The sequence below is a fragment of the Marmota marmota genome, unplaced genomic scaffold, assembly GCF_001458135.2.
Source record: "Marmota marmota marmota unplaced genomic scaffold, marMar, whole genome shotgun sequence".
In the NCBI taxonomy this organism is placed as follows: domain Eukaryota; kingdom Metazoa; phylum Chordata; class Mammalia; order Rodentia; family Sciuridae; genus Marmota; species Marmota marmota.
The window spans coordinates 6660887-6686023 of NW_025999900.1; the positions used below are offsets into that span (position 1 = coordinate 6660887).

The 25137-nt window shown below is 39.3% G+C and overlaps 2 protein-coding genes across 3 annotated transcripts in view; one reads left to right on the forward strand and one right to left on the reverse strand.

The window, feature by feature from the left end:
• The window catches only part of Arg2 (arginase 2), a 46826-nt gene extending 29376 nt beyond the window's left edge, over window positions 1–17450 (forward strand). For both annotated transcript variants that reach the window (XM_015490398.2, XM_048798564.1), the window contains exons 3-8: window positions 8148–8325; window positions 11730–11889; window positions 12769–12863; window positions 13165–13269; window positions 14372–14508; window positions 16979–17450. In XM_015490398.2, coding sequence (XP_015345884.1) covers window positions 8148–8325; window positions 11730–11889; window positions 12769–12863; window positions 13165–13269; window positions 14372–14508; window positions 16979–17184 — 881 coding nt within the window. In that variant the 3' untranslated portion in view covers window positions 17185–17450. The remainder of the gene's footprint in view (window positions 1–8147; window positions 8326–11729; window positions 11890–12768; window positions 12864–13164; window positions 13270–14371; window positions 14509–16978) is intronic.
• The window catches only part of Vti1b (vesicle transport through interaction with t-SNAREs 1B), an 18891-nt gene continuing 9620 nt past the window's right edge, over window positions 15867–25137 (reverse strand). Inside the window, exons 3-5 of the mRNA XM_048798434.1 lie at window positions 21333–21536; window positions 19261–19322; window positions 15867–17738 (exon numbers count right to left, since the gene is read on the reverse strand). Coding sequence (XP_048654391.1) covers window positions 17642–17738; window positions 19261–19322; window positions 21333–21536 — 363 coding nt within the window. The 3' untranslated portion in view covers window positions 15867–17641. The remainder of the gene's footprint in view (window positions 17739–19260; window positions 19323–21332; window positions 21537–25137) is intronic.

Here is a 25137-nt window from a genome sequence, read left to right on the forward strand (position 1 = left end):
CTTTGCTGAATTCATTTATTAGCTCTAATAGTTTCTTTGTAGAGCCTTTTGGGTCTGCTAGGTATAGAATCATATCATCTGCAAATAGTGATAATTTAAGTTCTTCTTTTCCTATTTTGATGCCTTTAATTTCTTTCGTCTGTCTAATTGCTCTGGCCAGTGTTTCGAGAACTATGTTGAACAGAAGTGGTGAGAGAGGGCATCCCTGTCTTGTTCCAGATTTTAGAGGGAATGCCTTCAATTTTTCTCCATTCAGAATGATGCTAGCCTGAGGCTTAGCATAGATAGCTTTTATAATGTTGAGGTAAGTTCCTGTTATCCCTAGTTTAAAACCCATCTCTTGATTTGCTGGGAGTCTTGATAACACTTGGTGCCCCATGTAAGAGGAAGAATGGAATGCTTTTGTGCTGTCCAAAAAATACCTGCTCATTCATGACATTGCCTGATGTGAATCTCTAACCAAAGGGTGACTGAGGCTTGCCTCAGTGGACGGAGCTATCCAGTCTTGCTCAGTTCTCAGTAAGGTGCCTAGCACACTGTGATGTATGGAGGCAGATAATTATATCCTATTTCCTTCTTTCCTGTCACTGGCTTCCCTCTAGGATTTACTCACTAGCCCTAAAATAGAAGTGCTTGTTGTAGCTATTGTGAAGGTCACACCGGGCTGTTTGATTTCTTTCTCACCGCCAGTTGCATCATCTTGTTGATGCATTTGTGTTCTTTTTCCACTTCGTTGGAGCCTAGAGGGCTTTATCAAGGCCAAAGGTAATATCTGAGCCTGAAAGATCATAGTAATATTCAGTGTATTTTATTACCTTCGCTCTGGAGACAAGTTCCCAGTATGAGGCTGTGCCAGCATATAAGAGCAAGGGGAAAATGAGGGCCCTTTCAGTTTGCTTCCAAATTTGTTTGACTTGAGAGTTTCTTTAAGTTTCAGACTCATCTTGTCGTAAAATGCTACTATCTTCTTCTCTTCCTCCTCTTTTTCTTTTGGTGCTGGGGACTGAACCCAGGGACTGCTCTACCACAGAGCTGCACCTCCAGCCCTTTTTATTTATTTAAAATTTTTTTGTAGTTGTCAATGGACAGAATGCCTTTATTTTTATGTGGTGCTGAAGATCGAACCCAGTGCCTCACACATGCTAGGCAAGCGCTCTGCCACCGAGTTGCAGCTCCAACCTCCTTTTTATTTTTTGAGACATGGTCTACTTAAGTTGCCAAGGCTATCTTCAAACTTGCAATTCTCCTGCCTCAGACTCTTGGGTCATTAGGATTAGAGGTGTGTGCCACTGTGCCCAGCTTTTATTTTTATTTATTTATTTTTTTGCAGAACTGGGGATTGAAACCAGAGTCTCTTGGACGGTATGCTAGCACTCTACCACTGAGCCACATCCCCAGCCCTTTTTTAAACATTTTATTTATTTGTTTATTTATTTATTGTTACCAGGGATTGAATCCAGGGGCACTTTACCACATCCTTAGCCCTTTTTATTTTGGGACAGGGTCTTACTAAATTACTTAGGGTATCACTAAGTTGCTGAGGCTAGCTTTGTAATCCCAAATTGCTGGGATTATAGGTTCATACCATTGCAACCAGTTCTTACTTTTAATAAGGAATCTGAGGGCCGGGCTTAGAGGAAGAATGGTTACTGAGCATCATCAGGCCCTGGGTTTGATCTCTGGCACTGCCAAAAAAAAAAAAAAAGGAAGAAAGGATGAAATTTTAACAGGTACAGTAGTGTACACCTATAATGCCAGCAACTCAGGATGCTGAGACAGGATTATAAATTTGAGACTAGCTTCAAGAATTTAGCAAGACCCTAACTTAAAATAAAAAACCAAAAAAGGCTGGGGATGTAACTCGGTGGTAGAGTGCCCTGGATTTAATCCCTAGTATTGCAAAAAATATATACATATATAATATAATAATTTGATATTCTGGACCTAGTGGTGCAGAATAGCCAAAATCTCAGCTACTTAGTAGGCTGAGGCAGGAGGATTGCAAGTTTGAGGCCAGCCTGGGCAATTAATGAGACCATATTTCAAAATAAAATAAAAAGTGGCAGAGTGCTTGCCTAACATGCATGAGATCCTGGGCCCAACACCACAAAAAATAAAATATAAAAGTAAAGGATAGCATTGAAACACTGGATCTCAGGGCCTGGGATATAGCTCAGTGGTAGAGTGCTTGCCCAGCATGTGCAAGAGCCTGGGTTCAATTCCCAGTACCAAGGGAAAAAAACTCAAAAAACCTTGTAGGTCTCATCTGACCTACACTTGGCAGATAAGTTGACCTGAAGCACAGCAGGCAGATACTCCTTCCATGTTATGATGTTTGCTCTTTACAATGCTACTCTAATATTTAAAATTAATGAGACCATTTCCTTCTGCTCTTTGAACTGAGAATCTGTCATAGCATTCTGACAAAATAGTACCTTTACTAGTACTCAGTTCATCTGGTTCTTAAAAAATGAACCCCCTATCAATCAATCTCCTGCTTCTCTCAAGAAATGTAGCCTGTGGGTTGCAATCATGTTCTCCAGTACCTCATATCACAATGCTCCAATTTTCAGACGTGTCATTCTTATTAAGTTGGTCACCTGTTATCAAACATGGCATGTATATTTCTTCTTTGGAGCCTTTGTTCACTCTTTAGAAACCAACCTTGGATTCTACTATAAGTTCTTTGGGTGCCTCAGTGCTCTTGATACAGTGGGCATTAGAGGAGAGAGCTCTTAGGAGGCCAGCTCAGGATGGCATAATAATTTTGATGATTTAGCTCTATAATTAATAGTTAAAATACTATAGATTGATAAATCTACGGTAACAAAAGTGGTAATTTATTTATTTCTTTATTATGCTGGATTGAACGCAGGGGCATTTATCACTGAGCTATGTCCCCAGCTTTTTTTTTTAGACAGGGTCTTGCTAAGTTGCTGAGTCTGGCCTCCTGCCTCAGCTTCCCAAGTCACTGGGATTACAGGTGTACACTACTATGTCTGGCAGTATTTTGATTTTTAACAGCTTAAAATTTATGGCATAGAATAAGAACAAAACAAAACTCATTGTGGCTGAGATTGTTAACTGTTTCCCACAATTCTACTTTTTTTTCTTCTGGACATAAGCTAGACTTTGCTGGCCAGTGCTATGTGAGCAGGAGTGATGTGCCATTTCTCAGCCGGGGCCTGTAAAGAGGAGCTATGCCTTATCAATATATTTCTCCCTCCTGCTGCTTTGAACCTGGAGAGACCTAACCTTAGCCCCATCAGTGGCAAAGCCCTAGTTATGACAGTTACAAGCCAGATGCGTGAATCCCAACATGGAGGAAAGCCTCCTGCTGACTGAGATACCCACTCTAGATGTTAGATGAAAAAGAAACAATATCTTTGAGCCATTATTTTGGGGGCTTTGCTACAGCAGTGTAGCCTACTCTACCTAATAGTCTTATTTAAGAAAATATTAGGTATAAAGGCTTGCAAGGATATAGTAGTTTGGCCTGGGGACTAGGGTGGGACCCTCTACCATTAGATACCTCCTCATTCATTTTTATAATTTCTATCCAAGTAAGGTAGAAAATAAAACAAAACAGTGCTGATACAAGTTTAAGTTGGAGGGGTCCTTCTTTGACTGCCTCAATCTTCAGCAGACTTCCTCTGATCCTTTAATACTTGCTATTCCTAGTTCTTACCTGGTACTTACTGTGAAAATTAAAGAGCTGAGTTAGGAGTCTAGAGGGCAGGCCGCTCAGGCAGGGCCTCTCAAGATATTAATTTTTTCCTGGTCAGGCTCAGAGCTTTGTGGATCCAGAAACACAAAGCTTGCTGTGTGTAGAGATTCTCAGGCTCTAATACCCAGACTCACACTAACCATGCTGGATAAAACAAAATGCCTCTGTGTAATTATGTTGAGCAAGAGACCTCCCAGCACGCACTGTCTGGAAGCCCTTGTGAGTAAGTGAAGGCATCTGGGAAACCAAGTGAGTAACCATAAGGTGGCTTGGTGAGAAAGAAATAGAGTAAATAGAGATGGGTAATTTAGGAGAATCCACCATCTGGGCTCTGAATTAATCTTTGGTTTTGCCCCCACAGGGTTGGGGATTGAACCCAAGGCTTTGAGCATGCTAGGCAAAGTGCTCTAACACTGAGCTAACTTCCAGTCCTTATGCTGTGAATTACTCTGTTAACCCAATCCAAAGCACAGTTACACATTTAATGATCAAAATCTTTTTACAAAATTCAATCTCTCTTCCTTGGACAGTATTATTCTAAGACTACCAAAATTATTTTCAGGCCTTGTTCAGTTTTTTTTTTTTTTTTTTTTAATTTGTTTTCCCCCTAGTAAGAAAATACAAATGAGTAGAGCGCAGTTTCCTGTTGCACTTACTTGAGTCTACAGCCTGATTTCCATGATTGGTCTTGAGAGTTCCCCAAGTTCTGTCAATTACCCATGAAAATTTTAATTCCTCAGTATATTTTTTGCATGTGAGGATTAATATGAGTTAAAGTGCCTGGCAAAAGATTTTTATAGATTGGGGTGTAGCTCACTGAGAGGTCTCTAAAGTTAGTTAATATTAACATTATTATTATTTTGATTATAAGGCTTTTATAATTATGCACCTAATTACAAAACACCAGACATGCTCTAGGGTTTTAATCCAGTAAGAACCTAATGCATAATATGCTTGAAGGGGTAGTTGAGATTAAAAATACAAATAAAAACACCCTAGAATAGGCACTAACATTCAAGATCTGACCACACCTGATATTGACTTCAAAGTTAGAGCTTCATTTCTCTTAAGTCTACTCCCCACATTTTGAAATTTGGTGAAGTCAATAAAGATTTTACTTGTGGCTTTTTTTTTTTTTTTTTTTGTGGTGTGTGTGAGTCAAACTCAGGATCTTGTACATGCTAGGCAAGTGCTATACCACTGAGCTGCATCCCCAGTTCTTGACTTTCTTTTTAAAAGATTTTCATTTTCTATTTTACCAATGAGCTACAATCTCAGTCATTTATTTTTTAAAATTTTGAGTCAGGGACTCAGCAAGTTGCTGAGGTTAGTCTCAAACTTGTGATCCTCCTGAGTGTCCCACTGAGCTCTTTTAAAAAAAGATTTTTATAGACTGGGGTGTAGCTCTCTGATAGAGAGCTTGCCTAGCCTGCATGAGGCCCTTGATTTGATCCCCAACAGCCCCAAAACAAAACAAAGATTTTATTTGGTCATGTTCTCTTGGTTCCCATTGTTTTTGTTTTTGTTTTTGTCATTCTTCTCCTACCTGCATTTTCCCTCCTTCCTTTCCTCTTACTTGTCTGGATATTCTCTCATGTGGGGTCTTTTATGCTCACTCATTCTTTCTTCCTTTCTCCACCCCTTCTTTTAGCTATACTGGGGATTGAACATGGAAATTTTACCACTGAATTACATCCCCAGCCCTTTATTGTTATGAGACAGGACCTTGCTAAATTCCATAGGCTGGTCTCAAACTTGAGATCCTCCTACCTCAGACTCCTGAGCTGCTGGCTTTACAGGCGTGTACCATCACGCCCGGTTTCATGCTGGTCTTAATCCAAATCTTTAACAAATCCATGCAGACATTGAGATGTTACAGTCCCCCAGAACCCCAATAACTAGACACCAGTTTGAGAAGCAGGGCCCTAAGCATACAATCTGTAACATTCTGTTCTCTCATAGTTCATGTCCCTTTTCTAATTTTTTTAGTTGTAGATGAACACAATACCTCTATTTATTGACTTTTATGTGGTACTGAGGATTGAACCCAGTGCCTCACACATGCTAGCAAGTGCTCTACCACTGAGCCACAACCATAGCCCTCATGTCCCTTTTGGATAGAATTGGATTGTTTAGTTTTCACCTACAATATAGGTAGAAAGTATTCAAAGTTGTCAGAATGTGTATGTGTATGTGTGTGTGTGTGTGTATATATATTTTTTTTTTGGGGGGGGGTACAGGGGATTGAACTCAGGGACACTCAACCACTGAGCGACATCCCCACCCCTATTTTGTATTTTATTTAGAGACAGGGTCTCTCTGAGTTTCTTAGCGCCTCGCTGTTGATGAGGCTGGCTTTGAACTCTTGATCTTCCTGTCTCAGCTTCCCAAACGACATGCGTCACCATGCCTGGCTATTGAGTTCTTAAAGTACTGGAAGCAGGAAGAATTATTTGGGAGGCAAACTGTACAGTAAGGAATACAAATATTAGAGCCAGATGACTTGGACTAGGGATTAAACCCCAGACTTAGCAAAAGCTAGACAAGCATTCTATCACAGAGCTACCCTCCCAACCCTTTCTTTGAAAAAATTTTTTTGAGACAGGGTCTTGCTAAGTTGCACAGGCTGGCCCTGAACTTACAATCCTCCTGTCTCAGCCTCCTGAGTAATTGGGGTTACAGGCATGTGCAACTGTGCCCTGCTAGATCTTGATTCTGGCATTTGGCAGCTATGTGACCTTAGGTAAGTTACTTTTCTTTGCTTGAGTGTCCTCATACTGTATGGAAAAGGCATTATTTTAGTTGCTTCATAGAACTGTTGTGAATCCTAAATAAGAATTTATGTTAAACCAGCCAGGCTTGGTGGCATATATCTATAATCCCAATGACTCAGGAAGCCAAAACAGGTCAATCAAAAGTTTGAGCCCAGTCTGGGCAATTTAACAAGACCCTATCTCAAAAATAAAAAGTGAAAAGAGTTGGGGATGTAAGTCAGTGGTAAAGTGCCCCTGGGTTCAATCCTCAGCACTGAAAAAAAAAAAAAAGCGTAACAGTTGCCAGTAATTTGTAATAACAAATGTTATATATTTCTTTCTTTTTTTTGAACTGGGGATTGAACTCGGGGCACTTTACCACTAAGCCACATCCCCAGCCCTTATTTATTATGATTTTTTATATTTAGTTGTAGGTGGACACAGTACCTTTATTTTATTTTTATGTGGTGATGAAGATTGAATCCAGTGCCTCACACATGCTAGGTGAGCACTCTACCATTAAGCCACAAGCCCAGTCCCCACAAACCCTTATTTTTTGTGACAGATCACACTAGGCTGTTCAGGGCCTTGCTAAATTGCTGAGGCTGGTCTAGAACTTGGAATTCTTCTGCCTCAGCCTCCTCAGTTGCTAGGATTAAAGCCATGTGCCACCATGCCTGGCAGATATTTTAGTATGCTTTAGGTCCTCTGATTTTTTTAAATTTAGTTGTAGACTGACACAATAGCTTTATTTTATTTTTATGTGGTACTAGGTATGGAACCCAGTGCCTCACACGTGCCATGCAAGTGCTCTACCAGCCTGGCATGTGTGAGGCACTGGGTTCAATACCTAGCACCACATAAAAATAAACAGAAAAAGATACTGTGTCCAACTACAACTAAAAAATATTTTTAAAAAGTCTGAGAATTTCTATATGTGTATTTTGGTCCTAATTAATAGTACTTATTTTCTTTAAATCTGTTGGTTACTCTTGGTATTTTACTTCCCCTTTATAAGTCTGGGACATGTGCTACCAATTTTGTGATTTAGGTTAAGTTAATAATACCTCTTGGTTTTAGTTTGTAAAGCTCAGTTTCTTCTGCAAAATGGTGTTCTTTTAAGAGGGTTTACTTGGGCTAGGGTTATAGCTCAGTGGTAGAGTGCTTGCCTAACGTGTGAGGCACGGTGTTTGATTCTCAGCACCACATAAAAATAAATAAAATAATCACTGGGTATGGTGGCACACACCTGTAATCCCAGCAACTCGGGAGGCTGAGGCAGGAAGATTGCAAGTTCAAAGCCAGCCTATACAATTCAGCAAGGCCCTAAGCAAACTCAGTGAGACCTTGTCTCTTAAATAAAAAATATATTTAGAAAAAAAAAGGGCTGGAGATGTGGCTCAGTGTTAGGCACCCCTGGGTTCAATCCTCACTACCAAAAAATATTAAATAAATAAATAAATAAAGGTTTTGTGTCCATCTACATCTTAAAAATATTAAGAGGGTTTACTTCCCAGGATTACTGGATTGAGCAATTCTGCCAGTTATGTGACATTTTAATTTTTACTGTGACAAAATAAGTAAGATGTATACTTTGCCATGAGTATCCCAGACCAGTAAGAATTGGAAAAGTACATACAGTTCTTCTTATCACCCCTTGTTTCCAGGTTGCCGCTTAAAAGACTTTGGAGACTTGAGTTTTACTCCAGTGCCCAAAGATGATCTCTATAACAACCTGATAGTGAACCCACGCTCTGTGGGCCTTGCCAACCAGGAACTGGCAGAGGTGGTCAGCAGAGCAGTATCAGGTGGCTACAGCTGTGTCACAGTGGGAGGCGACCACAGGTAAGCTGGAGCCAGGTGTGGTGAGGGGCTGGATAACATGTTGCTTTGGGCTCATTACTTAGCTGCTATCTTAGTTTCCTCATCCCAAGAAAAATATCCACAGTATTTTTAGGGTGTGGTGTTATAACATCATTTTAATGTCTAAGATCACGAACTTTTGCAGGAACTGTGTATTTTGCTTTGTGTAACACATTGTATAGTAAGAGGATTTGTGTTATTTGACACAGCAAGTACAAAGGTAGGTTAAGCAAGGTTTTTAGTCACCATGTTTCATGCTTATCTTCTTAAGTTTTCTAGAAAACATGACTTTCATTTTGGAGAACTGGAAGAATACATCAGGACTAAATTTAGGCATTTTTCAAAAATATTTATTTGGTTTTTTAGTTATATTTGGACACAAAACCTTTATTTTATTTATTTTTATGTGGTGCTGAGGATCAAACCCAGGGCCTCACACATGCTAGGTGAGCGCTCTACCACTGAGCACAACCCCAACCCAAATTTAGGCATTTTTATTAACATTTCTAATAGATTTGTTAGAGATCATCCCTTAGAATGTGAATATACTTTCCAGTCCACAATACCCTAGGTGACTAATGTATTTGGTCACTGGAGCCTTTGTCTCTTAGTAGGTCAGTATATACTTCACTGAACTGATGTTTTCTCAGTAGTCTAAAGATCTGTAGGAAACTTTGCGATTTATTCCAGTTAGATGAAATTAAAACATGTGGAACAAATTTTTTTAAAATATTGAATTCTACAGACTTTCAGAGAAGAAAGAAGTTGGTCTGTGCTTGAATAGTCAGATTTCACAGGGGACTGTTATTTTAGCTAAGTAATGACGTTTATTGGTAGAGGCAATGAAGCACCAGAAGCACTTCAATGTATTTTAAGGTTTTATTTATTACTGGAAGCACCGAAAGCCAGATGTTAGATAACTTATCCAAGGCCTACAGCCAAGAAATAGCAGAGATAGGATTCAAATCCATTGTGGCCCCCATTGCAATTAATTTTTCTTTTCAGATCTAATAGAATAACTTTCTCTGAGGTACTTTGAGAGCTTTTCAGATCACTATCAGAAGTTCAACTTTTGTTCAGCCGGAGAAGCAGGTAGAATCCTTATTAGAATAAAAATTCAGGAAGGATAATAAGAGTCCTAGATTCACTAGTATGATGACTGGGGCATTCAGTTAAATCAACTTTAGAGTTCTGTGCTCTCTCTCTAAGATTATTTATTTAGTCTTTCCTGTAGTCAGATCTCACTCTTTGGGGACCTCCTCAATGTGATTACCATGGTCCTTGTTTTTTCTTTTTTACCTGTAGCTATCTATACTGCAGCCCATGTTATTACTTCCTTCCTTCCTATTCAATGCTAAAACCTAGGCAATCTGGAATAGTCTATGAAGGAAGGGACAAGTGTATAATTTGAATGGCTATTGACCATTTTAAAGGAAGAGGCATGTTTTGATCACTCCTTTTATACATGCACCATCACCTTACTTATCAAACCAGTTCTGCCAGGTATGGTAGGGCACACCTGTAATCCCAGCAGCTTGGGAAGCTGAGGCAGGAGGATCGAGTTCAAAGCTAGGCTCAGCAACTTGGCAAGGCCCTATGCAATTTAGTGAGACCCTGTCTCTAAATAATAAAAAGGACTAGGGATGTTGCTCAGTGGTGCCCCTGGTTTCAGTCCCCAGTACCACCCCCGCCCCCCAACCAAAACCAGTCCTGACTTAAAACAGGCCAAGTACTCTTATTCCTATCTTACAGAAAGGGAAGTGGAAGTCTGGAGAAGTTTGATAATTTGTCTTCAATCTCACAGTTCTTCCTGGACAAAAACTCCAGTAATCTATCTTAATTCACTGCCTTTAGCACTAGACCATATTGTCATTCAAGGGGAGCCTGAAAATCTGTCTTGTGCTTTATTGATCAAGGATGGCTATAGAATGCTTAAGTTGCATTTCTTGTCTATGCCAAACTCAACTTTGTTTCTGGGCAGCTTCCCAGCCACAATCTCATCAGCCATATTCCTGCAGTTGAGATAGAACAGGTAGCTGATGTAAGCAGAGCCCAAGGACAAAGAAAGGCAAAAACAAATCATTGAAAGTTATTTGAATGCCATGCTAACACAGATAACATGCAAATAACTTGTCTTATGCAGTGGTGGACATGAAGTCTTGAATTGGATTGGCTTATTACTTTAATGACTTTAACAACTTTTTGACTTTTCAGGTTTCAGGCACATATAAGCAAAAATAGCTATAGTGCTTTCTTCTTAAAATTGGTTCTTTTAGTTATACATGACAGTAGAATCCATTTGGATATAATCATACAAGCATGGAATAAATCTTATTAGGACTCCATTCTTGATGTACACATGGTAGGATTCACTGTGGTTTCCCTATATGTACATAGGAAAACTATGTCAGATTCATTCCACTGTCTTTCCTTTTTCTACCTTCCCTCCATTCCCCATTGTCTAATCTACTGAACTTCTTTTCTTCCCCACCCCTTTTTTGTGGGTTAGCTTCCACATACCAGAGAAAAAACATTCAACCTTTGGGGACTGGCTTATTTCACTTAGCATGATAGTCTCCAGATCCATCCATTTACTGGCAAATGTCATAGTTTCTCCTCTTTATGGCTGAGTAATACTCCATTGTGTGTGTGTATGTGTGCTGATGGGGAATCAAACCCAGAGTTAGACAAGTGCACTGTACCAGCTACTCCCCCCGCCCTGATTTATAGTTTTTAATCCATAAAAAGTTAATGTAGGCCAGATACAATGGTGCACACCTCTAACCCAGCAACTTTGGAAACTGAGGCAGGAGGATTGGAAGTTCAAAGCCAGCTTCAGCAATTTAGTGAGGCCCTAAGCAATTCGGTGACACCCTGTCTCAAAATAGAAAATAAAAACAGGCTGGGGATGTGGCTCAGTGGTAAGTGCCCCTGGGACCCTCCCCCACCCCCCGGCCAAAAAAAGTTAACATAACTGATTCTTTGTAAGTTAAAATTAGATCTCCCAGGTGGAGACCTTAAGAGGTAGTAAGCAACATTTTTGATTTGTTACACATAGATCAATTCATTTAACTAGATTTCACTCACTGAACAAACATTTGAGGTCCTATTCTGGGCCAGGGTTAATGGATCAAATGACATGAATTTTGGGGACAGGAAATACATTTATCATGCTGCCAGTCCTCAAGAGTTTTATATTTCTCGTATCTAATCCACTCAAGGTTAATCTTTGGGAACAACAACCCAGGGAACTTGTTTTACCTTAACCCAGTCCAGGCCCTGACTTTGCCCTGAGGACAGAGTGTAAGCTGTGTTGGCTCAGAATATTTTTTATTGATGATGATAACAAAGCAGAGGGCCTTGAAGATTATATTTGTTCTTTGCAGCCTGGCAATCGGTACCATTAGTGGTCACACCCGGCACCGCCCAGACCTTTGTGTCATCTGGGTTGATGCCCATGCTGACATCAATACACCCCTCACCACTTCATCAGGAAACCTCCATGGACAGCCAGTTGCATTTCTTCTCAGAGAACTACAGGACAAGGTTAGTGGGACAGAATGAGAAGGTAAATGGCTTACAGGGTTATTCCTGGGGCTTTGGAGGTTTTGTTCAATAAGACTAGAGTAAAGGATGGGTTCCATGAGGCTCACCAACCTTTCATTTGTTCACTAAATACTACTATGTGCCAGACAGTCTGCTAGATGCTAGGATTTAGAGATGACTAGGACATGGTCCCTGCTCTCAAGGGTGCTTATAATTCTCTAAGAAAGTAAGGTGGTAGTAACTAGTGATGGACAGTCTCATAGCCTGAGGACTCCTTGGTTAGAGGCTCCCAGGCCACACCCTCAGATAAGCGACGCTATGCTTACCTCTGGGTAATATTTTCCTAAGCTATAGAGAAGAGGCTTAGGAAAATATTATGGGAGGCATGTTAATGCCAAGACAGGCATAAACTAGTGTCTGTATATCCCTCCCCCTTAGCGAGAAACCAGGTTAAACCAGAATAGTACAAAGATTATTCATTAGACAGAATTTGTTTGGTTGTTGGCAACTTGAGGTGGCAATTGAGTTATACTTTAAGAACCAATCTGTAAACAGTTTAGCAATGTGCAAAGGAACCAAAAGGGCAAATCAGTGTAGTCCTACTGTTTAGACTAGTTATTGGTAAACCAAGACCATTTTGAGAAATTTTTTTTTCATTCTCCTTGAGAAAGCTGTATTGTTTTTCTGTTCCCCTTCTGAAACATTTCCATTCTTGTGAAGTTTATTTCCTAGATCAAGTGTGTCTTGTGTTGTTTTAAACATATCCTGTGGACAGGAGGAAAAAATGATTACACACTTTTGGAAACACATGGTGATTATCTTGGTGAGACCAAGAATTCTTAATTAATCCTATAATCTTGTTTATTCCTCTTTTCATAGGTACCACAACTCCCAGGATTTTCCTGGATCAAACCTTGTATCTCTTCCCCAAGTATTGTGTATATTGGCCTAAGAGATGTGGACCCTCCTGAACAGTAAGTTTAAGCTTTGGGCCTGTGCTGGCTATTTATGTTCCTCTTAAAGGTTGATGCTTGATGTAATCTGTTGTAGGTCAATACAAGGGAAAACCCCCTAATATACATGCTAAAAAACTTGGATTTTTTTGTGTGTGTGTGTGTGTGGTACTGGGGATTGAACCCAGGGGTGGTTTGTCACTGAGCTACATACCCAACCCTTTTTATTTTTTGAGACAAGGTCTTGCTAAATTGCTGAGGCCTCCTGAGTCACTTAAAAATAGCTTTTAAACTAAGGATTCCTTTCTTTCTTTCTCACCAGCTTTATTTTAAAGAACTATGATATTCAGTATTTTTCCATGAGAGATATTGATCGACTTGGTATTCAGAAGGTCATGGAACAGACATTTGATCTGCTGATTGGCAAGTAAGTAACTACAGTGTATGTCTACTTCTAGATCCCAGAGAGGGACAGAGCAAACTCTCAATGGGTGTCACACCTTAGCCTGTCTCTTTAGCATAGAAACTTTACTTTTAAAATAAAACAAATTATGTACATATAGAAATTTCAGAAAGGTATCACATGAAACATCTAGTCATATTCTTTTTCTGGGGTTGGGAGGGAATTTCCTTTAAGTCATTGCCCAGATCTCCTGTTTCTTGTGAATTTCTCAGGGACACTTAAGTACTGAGTCACATCCCCAGCCATTTTTGTATTTTATTTAAAAACAGGGTCTTACCGAGTTGCTTAGCACCTTGCTAAATTGCTGAGGCTGGCTTTGAACTCTCAATCATACTGCCTCAGCCTCCTGAGCCGCTGGAATTACAGGGCAGGCACCATTGTGCCCGGCTTTATCTCCATTTAACGCTTATCTTTTGAGATGTGAGGCATTCCTTGTTCCAACAGTCCCATTCTTCACAGCCTCATTATTATTGCTTCATCTGAGTCTAATATTAAGCAAATCTTGGTAATATAGAAAGATGGCAGATGAATGATAATAATATGCTAGCTTAAAGGAGCATTTTCTCAATCCTGAGTTTTTACTTCAGGATGCTGTATGTTAGTTTCAGCCGTTGGACACATGTACTCAAGTTGGAATTGGAAGATGTTAAGTTTGCAGACATAAAATTAGTATTAAGTTCAGCTACTGTTAGAGAATAAAGGCAAATATAACTCAGATCATGCTAACTTAAATTAGTATATCAGAGCCCAGTGTCATGTGAAAGTGAAGAATTCCCTCTAATGACAGTAATGAAGGAGGCTCTAATGCCCAGGGTACACCAGAAATACAATCGGCAGTTAATCAGTCTGAAATATGTAGAACAAACACCAATAACATGAAGTAGTGTGTAGGAATCTAATACACTTTTAGTAACTTTCAGGAAGAAAAAAACCTGGAAATTTGCTGTATTTAACAAAGTACCAGGACCAAAAAAAACAACAAAATCAAGGAGCTCCGATAACAGGAAGAATGAATGAGTCTACAAGCACAACTAAATATGTATTCTCTGGTCCTCTTCCTTTCCAGGAGACAAAGGCCAATCCATCTGAGTTTTGATATTGATGCATTTGACCCTACACTGGCTCCAGCCACTGGAACCCCTGTTGTGGGGGGATTGACCTATAGAGAAGGCATGTATATTACTGAAGAAATACACAATACAGGTATGTAGACACCAGGTCAGTAGCCTGTTAAGTATATATGTAAATATGCGGCATCTCCTGCCTGAAGGGGATCTTTGTTTAAACTTTTTATTTTTTTGATACTGGGGATTGAACCCAGGGACACTCTTATCACAGAACTACAATCCCAGCCCCTTTTAGTGTTTGAGACTGGGTCTTCTTGCTAAGTTGCTGAGGCTGGCCTGGAACTTGTGATTCTTCTGCCTCAGCCTCCCAAGTCACTGGGATTACAGGTATGTGTTATCATACCAGGCTGTTCTGCTGAAAAGAAATTTTTTTGGGTACTGGGAATATAACCCAGGGCACTTAGCCACTGAGCACATCCACAACCCTTTTTATTTTGTATTTTGAAATAACATCTCGCTAAGTTGCTTAGAGTCTTGCTAATTTGCAAAGGCTGGCTTTGAACTTGTGATCCTCCTGCCTCAACCTCCTGAGTTGCTGGGAGTAGTCATTTGCCACCAGGCCCTGCCCTAAAAAATGTTTTATTTGTATATTATAGTTATTCAAAATAATGGGGTTCATTTTGACATAATTATAGATGCATAGAATATAATTTGCTCCATTTCAGTCCCCAGTATTTCCTGTTTCCCTCCCCCTTGCTTAAATTTCTGTACCTAAAAAGTATAGGATTCAGCCCTCTGTACCACAAAAAAAGAGGGTTGGTTCTCTGGGAGTCAGGAATTTGAAGTCAAAGCAGATCTCTTAAAGATATTGTAAGTTGGGACAAGTCCTTTTTATCTAAGTCTTGTACTAGAGGTTGTTTGATAGGAGTTTTAATAAGTAGGATACAGTTGGACAAATCACTGACAATATTAACATAAATTCTAGATTATCAAAAGTAACTTTTCCAAAACTCAAACTTGTTTGCAGTTTTCATTTTTGTAAAAAAGCTTCTGGTTTTAAGTTCACTTGAAATGACCTTCCCTTCCAAAATTTAAACACTTACCATGTGGTACTACTTCAGTAACCATTTCATGAAACAGGTATAAAGAAGCATAGAGACCCCAGATTCAAAGGTCTAAGGCTGTAGGGAACCCTGGAATAAGAGATAGAAATGGGCATTGAACCCATAGAACCTGCTAGAACCTTAGGAAAGCACTTTCAGATCTAAGAGTAGCAAGACAGTTTCATTCTCAGACCCGCCATCTTAGATATTACCTTGGGTTAGTGGACAGAGAACCCAAGAGTTCAATCCTCCATTTAGCTTTCCAATCTCACCAGTCAGAGGAGGGCTTAATAACCTGCAGCACCTAGACGTGGCATGGTCCTTGCCTTGTGCCACCTTTCCTCTGTTGCAGTATTTACTCCAAAAGACACTCATGATGTTGTCCATTAGATACATCAAACAGTTTTCTTTAATTTGCAGGATGGCAGTAGTCAGGAAACATAGGTAATAGTAGCACACACTCTCTGATTATTACTTTTGGGATAAGTTCAGGGTGCAGGTTTAGCCAGTATAAATCAGTGACATAAACCGTCAGAGACACAGGTCATATGGACAAAATGATGGAAATGCTATGGTAACATGCCTGGTCATTGCAGTTTTGCACACTGCAATCAGCTATGTTCTGTTTAAACAACACACTGAACAGATACAATGACACTAAGTATCACGTACTATAACATAATATCAATAAGCCATTAGGTGTATACACCCATGATTCTAGTCTTTGTAGTCATACCAAATATTCTTAGATACTGTATTCTTGAATACTAGTTTATTCAGATGACTCTCAAAGAGGTAGATTAACTTTATCCAGATTAACCAAATAAGAAGTTAGTTCTAGAGAAGTTGGCTATGTAGAGGGGGAGGGAAGAAGATCTGGATAGGTTCTTCCCTTTCCCTCCAGGCCAAAGAACAGTGCTGAGGACTTGGGCAAAAGTTCTCAAACCCTCACAGAAGGCAACATATGACTGTATCTTCCCATGGCCAAGTGTAAGATGCTGGGCCAGTCTGCTGGGAGACATAAAAAACGTATCAGATGTAGAACTTTCCTCAGAACTCAAGCATGAAGGGATAAGAATATACATTTTAGGGTACGTGGTACAGTGCCTTAAGGGATACAAATGGGGCTGGGGATGTAGCTCAGTGGCACAGTGTGTGCGTAGCATGCAGAAGGCCCTGAGTTTGATCCCCAGCACCCCCCAAAACAATAACAAAAACAGATAAAGCATTAGAAAGCCTGATAGCTAGGCCTATTATGTTAGCTGAATAGGGATGAATTATTTGATTACCTTAAAGGTTTCTTTCAGTACTTCAGCTTATAGTGTTTTAACTTGAATGATGGGTAAGAGGATGAGGTGCAAGGGGCTTTCTTACAATAGATAATTTTATAGTGAAAAGCGCTCCTGTTTTTACCTTGGCTTGTTCTCCTTGTCCAAGTGGGACAACTCTCACTAAAAGTACCAGCTAGGCGATTTTCTGAGATTTTGATACTTTTTCTTCCAGGGTTGCTGTCAGCATTGGATCTTGTTGAAGTCAATCCTCGGTTGGCCACTTCAGATGAAGAGGCAAAGGCTACGGCTAGACTGGCAGTGGATGTGATTGCTTCAAGTTTTGGTCAGACAAGGGAAGGAGGACACATTGTCTATGACCAACTTCCTACTCCCAGTTCACCAGATGAATCAGAAAATGAAGAACGTGTGAGAATTTAGGAAACACTGTGCACTGGCACATTTCACGATGGGCATTCCAGATTTGCAAAGCATTCAAGGGGACAGATACTAAATGGTTGGCTGGATTGATACTGCCTTAATAAGAACATCAATACATTTTCATGATTGTAAAGTTTCCCCTCTCTATTTTGGTGACCAATAATACTACTGTAAATGTATTTTTTTTTTTAAATTCACAAGGTATTGATATGTTACAGTACTATGTAAATTTGCAGAAGTCATAAACTGCATTTATTACCTTGGTATATCATATTGGTCTTGTCATTGTTCCTTCACATCTATGTGGTTTTTCTGGCTGCTGTTCCTCCTCCCAGTCTGGCTACACAGTGCATCCTTGAACTGTTAGCCCACAGCAGCAACACGCTTATTCCACTCCCTAATAACATTTGTCCACAGGGTCAAGGTTCTGATCCACAAACCTTTCCCTATAGCAATTTCAATGCTTGCGAAAGAATTTGTAATAAACCAGGCCTCCCAGGATAGCTAGCTCCAATAAGATGATAATGGAAAGCAGCAGCTTGTTGGTCATCACTCTACAAAGAGAAGCAGAACAAGTAGTAGTCAGTAGTCTGGACAGGTTATTTCTTACAGTTCTTCATTCTTTGGAGTTTGTCTCAGGGCCAAGGCTAAGATACTCTGGGGGCAGATGAAATTTTTGTTTGAATACAGAGCCACTTAGCAATAAGTACTCATAAGGTTCTTTGGCTTGGAAGTGGCAACTCTGAAGGCTCTTTAGCTGTAATTTAGAGATAAAACTGTCTACCTCACAGAAATGTGGAAAATTAGGACTATAAATACCAAAGCATAAAGATAGTTTCTTGGTTCTAAAATGTCTTCAAATCACATTTCAAATAGCAGTAATACAATACCACTATCTAGCCACATAGCACCACATTGGTTAAATACCACAGCTATGACTGTAGGCTGGGTGAAGGGTTTGGAACAGACCCTCCTGTGTCAAAGTCCAATTCATGGATGGGTTTTGCTTTTAGGAAAAGTAACTAGAACCCTGGGTACTGCCTTTCAGTCTTCCTTTTTTACTTTGTTCCTATTTCTTCTGCTCTGCTCCCCTAACTTAATGGGTATCTTTTATTATTATTATTTTTTTAAAAAAGTACTATTTTTTGTTTACACAGAGTTCAATCTCTGGTTTTCATGTTCACTCTTGGGTTTCTCCTTAGTCCACAAGGAATTTCCTATTGTTTAGGGAAAACTCTACGCTTCCTGCTAGTTTCATGAACAGGCTGTCATTTTGTTTCATGCTAGGCCATATGTGCCCAAGGTCATGCACTTATCCCCAATTTCAGCCTCAATGGCAATACTTCCCTTCAGTCCTGGTTTTGTTGCTGTTAGTACTCATCTCAAAGGTTTCTGTTTTGTTTTTAAAATCTACTTCTTGCTAACATGACAGGACTCCCAGAAAAGAGCCTCATTCACATGAAGGGCAAGCAGAGCCAAAAGCCAGGACTAAGCAATAACACTTTTTTTTTTGGTACCAGGTATTGAACTCAAGGGCACTCAAACACTAAGCCACATCCCCTCATCCCCCTATTTTGTATTTTATTTAGAGACAGGGTCTCCTTTCATTACTTAGTGCCTCACTTTGGCTGAGGCTGGCTTTGAACTCAAGATCCTCCTGTCTCAGTCTCCTGAGCAGCTGGGATTACAAGCGTGCGCCAACTTGCCTGGCCATGAAAACTGGTTTCTAATCAAGTTTTTACAAATATATTTCAATAAATATAAAGCTCTATCATTCCCATGTGTCTTCTTGCAGAAATATAAAGCTGAGATTAAACATTCTTTCAGTGGACAAATTTTCAAGTGCTGCAAATCAGAGCAATACATAATTTTAACAAAGGATTTTATCCTGGAATATTTTACTATAAAAACTATATTCCTTACTTTATTTCTCTATCTGCTGGGCAGTACTGAGTACAGGGGGACTATATGGAACAAAGCACTAAGGTGATTTATTAGGACTCTGCCACTGTTTTAAGCTTTCTTGGTTGAAGACATTAAGAGTTAAAAGAAATTTTGTAACTTTTTGAAACTTACTTTCTGGACATCGAACGGAGAATCTTTCGACTTTTGCTCAAGTTTTCACTTGTGTTTACCAGCTGAGAAGAGAAAATACCAATTATTTCCCCCTTCTTTCAAAAGTACATACTGTATAGAATTTGAACATTCCTAAATTAATAGTGGGCATTAAGAGGTCTATGTTCAAAAAGGCCTAGAAATCAAACTAATTTAAATTATGGCCTCTGAGTACAAGTAGCAGAATCTGGAAAGGAAAAGGTACTTTGGTATTCATCAAGGAGATGTGGGAATTATTATATCCCAAGGTTGCTGTGGGGTTGTAGACTTTTGGCTGGGACTACTTTCACTTTGGCTACTCAAAACAGGAAAGGATCTGGATTACCCAGCCAGTGTCTATGTAGCAACTTAAGATTTCTATTTCATCAGCCAAGTTCCAGAAGAGCCTCCTGGGTTGGTGTTTATTTCCATAAGCTGGTAGACTATCATTTTAAAATGTGTTTTAAAAATCTTTTATTACCCCTTTGAGGCAGTTATACTGAATTGTGAAGGGAATTAGCCCCCATGGACCCCTTCCCTTTTGACTGTTTGTTACTAATCTAGATAGCTAGAGAACATCTCAATGGCTGCTCCTTGTCATCTGTTCCCAGATGATCAATATACCAATAGCCTTGATATAGTGATCTCTCAGTGCATTCTTTGGCTTTTTTTTTTGTTTGTTTGTTTTTTGGTGGTACTAAGGATTAGAATCAGGGCCTCAATCTACCTACATCCCAACCCTCTTTAAAGATTTTAGTTTTGAGAAAGGTTCTCACTAAATTGCTGACATTGAACTTGCCATTCTCTCGCTTTAGCCTCCCAACTAGCTAGGATTATAGGTGTACATGACTGTACCCACCCCACTCTTTGGCTTTATTTTATTTTTTATGCGATGTTGAAGATCGAATTCAGTGCCTCACATGTGCTAGGTAAGCACTCTACCACTGAGCTACATCCCCAGCCTTCGTTGGCTTTTAAATTTAACCAAAATTTAAAAGCTCAGAACCCACATTATTTGTTGGCAAGTTAATTCTCCATAGCTTGCTTTGGATAAGCATTTTATTGTGAATTTTCATTGAATATTGATACTGATTTCACTAATATTGAGAATAGAATCACTGATTAATTTTAAGAATGAAGAATTGCAAAATGTAGGGAAAAAAAGAATGAAGAATTGAAGCTATTAAGATGTGTAAGAAAGATATCACTGAGTAGCGCATGCCTGTAATAGGCAAGAAGATTACAAGTTTGAGGCAACTTAGCGAGACCCAGTCTCAAAAATATAAAAAGGGCTGGGGTTGTAGCTCAGTTTAGAGTACCCCTGGGTTCAAATCCCCAGTATCTGCTCCACAACATCCTCAAATCCCCACACTAAGCTAATATTTTCCTGTCTAAATCTTGGACCCACTATCCGCTTTTCAGTTTGAATTTGCCTCAGCCTATTAAGATAGAGCATTCCACTGGCAAACTACTATTTTAAAAATCCCTCTGTAGAGTAACAAATATTTAGAAAGGAAGAAATGAGTTATTTCCCAGAGTTTCTTAAAAGTGGCAGCATATTAGAGACCCCCAACAGTCATCAATGGATTTCTATTTATTTTTTTCCCTCAATGATCCAACTTACCTTGGTAACAGTAAAGGACTATGGTCCAATACTGAGCAATAGTTTATAAATCTACATACTATGAATGGTACTATGTTTGACATTTGGAAAAGAACGTTGGTTCTAAAAGATGGGGTGTTATAAGTTGATGATGTTTTCCTAAGAATATCAAAATATTCCCCTAGATGTGAGAAATTAAAAGCTCATGTTGCTGACTTTGAATCCTTACATGCCTCTTTAAAAAAAATTTTTTTTCCCATTAATGTCTAAGTCTTAGGGGTAAAATTCCTTCAAAGGGAGAACCTCTCTTACCCAAGCAACCTAAAAAAAAGGTTATCCCCTACATTTAGAACTGCTGTAGTTTTTTGGACTTAGGATGATGGCATCTGGGTATGGTGGACCTACCTACTTTCCCTATTCCAGTCACTTTTCCCCACCTGTGCAGACTTACTCTGTTCTTGGTACGTTCCAGCTGGTCTCGTTGCTCCCCCAGCTCTTCTATGATTTCTGAGCCAATCTGATCAGTTTCTGTAGCAATCCGATGAGAACGCTCAATGCTTTGAGTGGCCCTGTTTAGGCTTTCAGTGCCTTGCAGAAGCAATGCCCTTTGTGAATGTAGCCGATTCTGATAGGAACATGGGAGGGAAATGTTATAGATTCAGTGCCAGCATGCTCCTTACAACCTTGTATAAAAAGGGATATAGGGAACAACAATTTCCATTATAGTTAGTTCCCTGGTATCCACAGTGGATTGGTTGACCCTTGAGGATGTCAAAATCTACGGATGCTCAAATTTCTTATATAAAATGGTGCAGCAGTTACATATAACATATGCACATCCTTCATATACATTAAATCATCTCTAGATTATACATAATGTCTGATACAATGTAAATGTTAAGTAAATAGTTGTTTATTGTTTAGAAAATCATGACAAGAAAAAAGTCGGTACATGTGATTCAGCATAGATAGAATTTTTAAAAAATATTTTCAATGCAAGGTTAGTTGAATGATCAGATGCAGTGGACAGGGAGGGCTAACTGTACTTTTAAAGAAGAACCAAAGATACTAATATACTGTAACATCATGTTCAAGGTCATAGACTCAAGTAGAACCTGAAGTTCAATCAGCCAGACCACAGGTTACCCACACCACTTGTTAAACTTAAGTGAAGAGAGGTGAGAAAAAAATAAAAGATAAGAAGCATTTTTCCTGTGGATCAGTTCAAATTTATCATAAACATAAAATGAGTCTCTCAGAGGCAACTTCAGAAAGGTAGCAGGCTAGATTTAGGGGTGCAGGAGCTAACTGATTATGCATATAGCCTGTAATTTTGGCAGTGCTTCACAAGAAAACTAATCTTTACAGTCCTAGAAAAAGACTAATTTGCTCAAGATTCCCACTTGACTGGTACTGAGGATTTGGGTATTATGAATAAACTATTCTTTTTTAGCATATAAAAAAATCATTTAGAAGCCAAGATTCAATCACAATAAGGAAAAAAACTTAGGTGGCCACCACACTCTTGGTGACACACCCCCACCACACCTGGCCCCCTGCCAAAGAATTTCATCTCAGGCCAATCAAACACACACACAACTATGAAGTTGCCACATGGTGATTAGGTCTCAAGGCAGTTAATATCTGGGACTGAAGTAAGCTTTCCCAGCTGCCCTAATTTTCTAAATCCCATTTAAGTTTTACTCTACCTATAATCCTAAACACAGATAACATGTGGACAAAAGTAGTCTTTGTAAGGCCAGGATTAACCATGAACAGAAATGGGTGCAGTTCTAAATTCTTAGCTATCCAAAGTCTATACAATCTGAAGGAGTGCAACTCTCAAAGGCTTTTTACAAAGTAAATGACCACTGGCAATAGAACTTAAAAAGACATCATCAAGAAGTAGATTCTTGGGCTGGGGATGTGGCTCAAGCGGTAGCGTGCTCGCCTGGCATGCGTGCAGTCCAGGTTCGATCCTCAGCACCACATACAAACAAAGATGTTGTGTCCACCGAAAACTAAAAAAAAATAAATATTAAAAAAAAAAAAACAAAAGAAGTAGATTCTTGCCAGGCACAGTGGCACATGTCTTTAATCTCAGTGACTTGGGAGGCTGAGGCAGGAGAGATTGCAAATTTGAGGCCAGCCTAGACAACTTAGCAAATCCATTCTCAAACAAAATAATAAAAAGAATTGGGGGTGTGCTTCAGTGGTAAAGTGCCCCTGGGTTCCATACCCAATACCAGGGGTGTAAGGAATGACAAAACAAAGTGGATTCTTAGAGCAAAAGCATCAAGAAGTATTTTCTTTCTTTTGTTCATTCTTTTTTTTTTTGGTACTGAGGATTGACCTCAGTGATGCTTAACCACTGAGCCACATACCCATTCCTTTGCTGTATTTTATTTAGAGACAAGATTTCACTACCTTTGAACTTGTGATCTCCTACCTCAGCCTCCTGAGCCGTTGTGATTACAGGCATGAGCCACCATACCTGGCACAAGAAGCATTTTCACCTAAAAAGTAGCATACAGACCAGTGGATGAGGAAACCACTGAATGAGTGGTTTGCTCAAAAGAAGGAGAAAAAGAAAAATTTAAGAAAAAGATGCAGATTTTCAAATAATTAGGCTAAAGAGCAGGAAATAACAAAAATATCACATAAATCAGGCTCAGACAGATTTGGGACAATAATTCTACAGAAAGTGGTACATGTGGGGCTGGGATTGTGGCTCAGCGGTAGAGTGCTTGCCTAGCATGCTTGGGGCCCTGGGTTCGATCCTCAACACCACATAAAAATAAGTGAATGAAATAAAGATACTGGGTCCAACTACAACTAAAAAAAATAAATATTAATAAATATTAAAAAAAAAGAAAGGGGCTGGGGATGTGGCTCAATCGGTAGCGCACTTGCCTGGCATGCGTGTGGCCTGGGTTCGATCCTCAGCAGCACATACAAATAAACATGCTGTGTCCGTCGAAAACTAAAAAAATTCTCTTTCTCTCTCTCTCTTAAAAAAAAAAACAAAAAACAAAAAAAGAAAGAAAGTGGTACATATAATCTATATTATGATTTATGGTGTTGGGCATGGTGGCATGTGCCTAATAGTTCTAGATACTCAAGAATGTTGAAGAAGAAAAATCATTTGAGCTCAAGAGTTTGAGGGCAACCTGGACAACAGAGTGAGACTCACTTAAAAAAATTATGATTTAAAATTTCTGAAACTAATAAATTTAAAGCAAAATGTTTGGATGCATCCCCTCCATGTTTCTGGTAACAATGGCCAAAGCCACTTTTATAAAACTTCCACTTTCCTGGCTTTTTCCAGTCTTTTTTTTTTTTTTAACCATTTTTATTAGTTGTTTTTGGGTATTCTACCTATTTACATGCAGTGCTGAGAATCAAACCCAGTGCCTCACACATGCTAGGTAAGTGCTCTACCACTGAGCTACAATCCCAGCCCTCCAGTCTTTTTTCATGTGATTTTATAATTATCCATTTGAAAGTTTTACATCATTCTCAAAATGTGGTTTTTTCTTTTTTCTGTATGAGGGATTGAACCCAAAGACATTCTACCACTGAGCTATATCCCCAGCTATTTTTATTTTTATTATTTTGAGAGACAGTCTTGCTATATTGTTAAGGCTAGCCTTGAACTTGCGATCCTTCTGCCAGTCTCCTGAGTCACCAGACTATAAGTGTGTACCTCTTGGCCTGGCAAAATATCTTGTTTTGATATCAAATATGTCAACCCAGTAACATTCTGAATGTCCTTCAGACTATAATCAGCATGCATTATGAACTATTTCTATTACCAGCATCTCTCCATAAGTTTGGTCTGCAATGGTGGGCCTCTTTCCATTTCTCTTAACATACAATCTATAATGTTAATTTCTACTTTGTACTATATTTGTGAAATATAATCCAAATACAACCCATTAAATTTAATCTTTGTGAAATCTTATGATAAATATCTTTAACCAGATTCTCTAGATGATTCCAGGATGTAAGTTTTCAATTAGTCCAATTTTATAAACCAGAACCCTGAAGAGGTAATCAGGCTCATTTTCCATTAGAAGAGGTGTCAGAAGCCCCTGAGCTGGCGTAGTAGCACACTCCTGTAATCCCAGCTACTTGGGAGAATCATAAATTCAAGATAACCTTGGAAACTTTCTCAAAAAGTAAAAAGGGTTTGAGATGTAGCCAGTGGTAAAGTGCCCCTGGGTTTAATCCCCAGTGCCTGGGGGGGGGGGGGG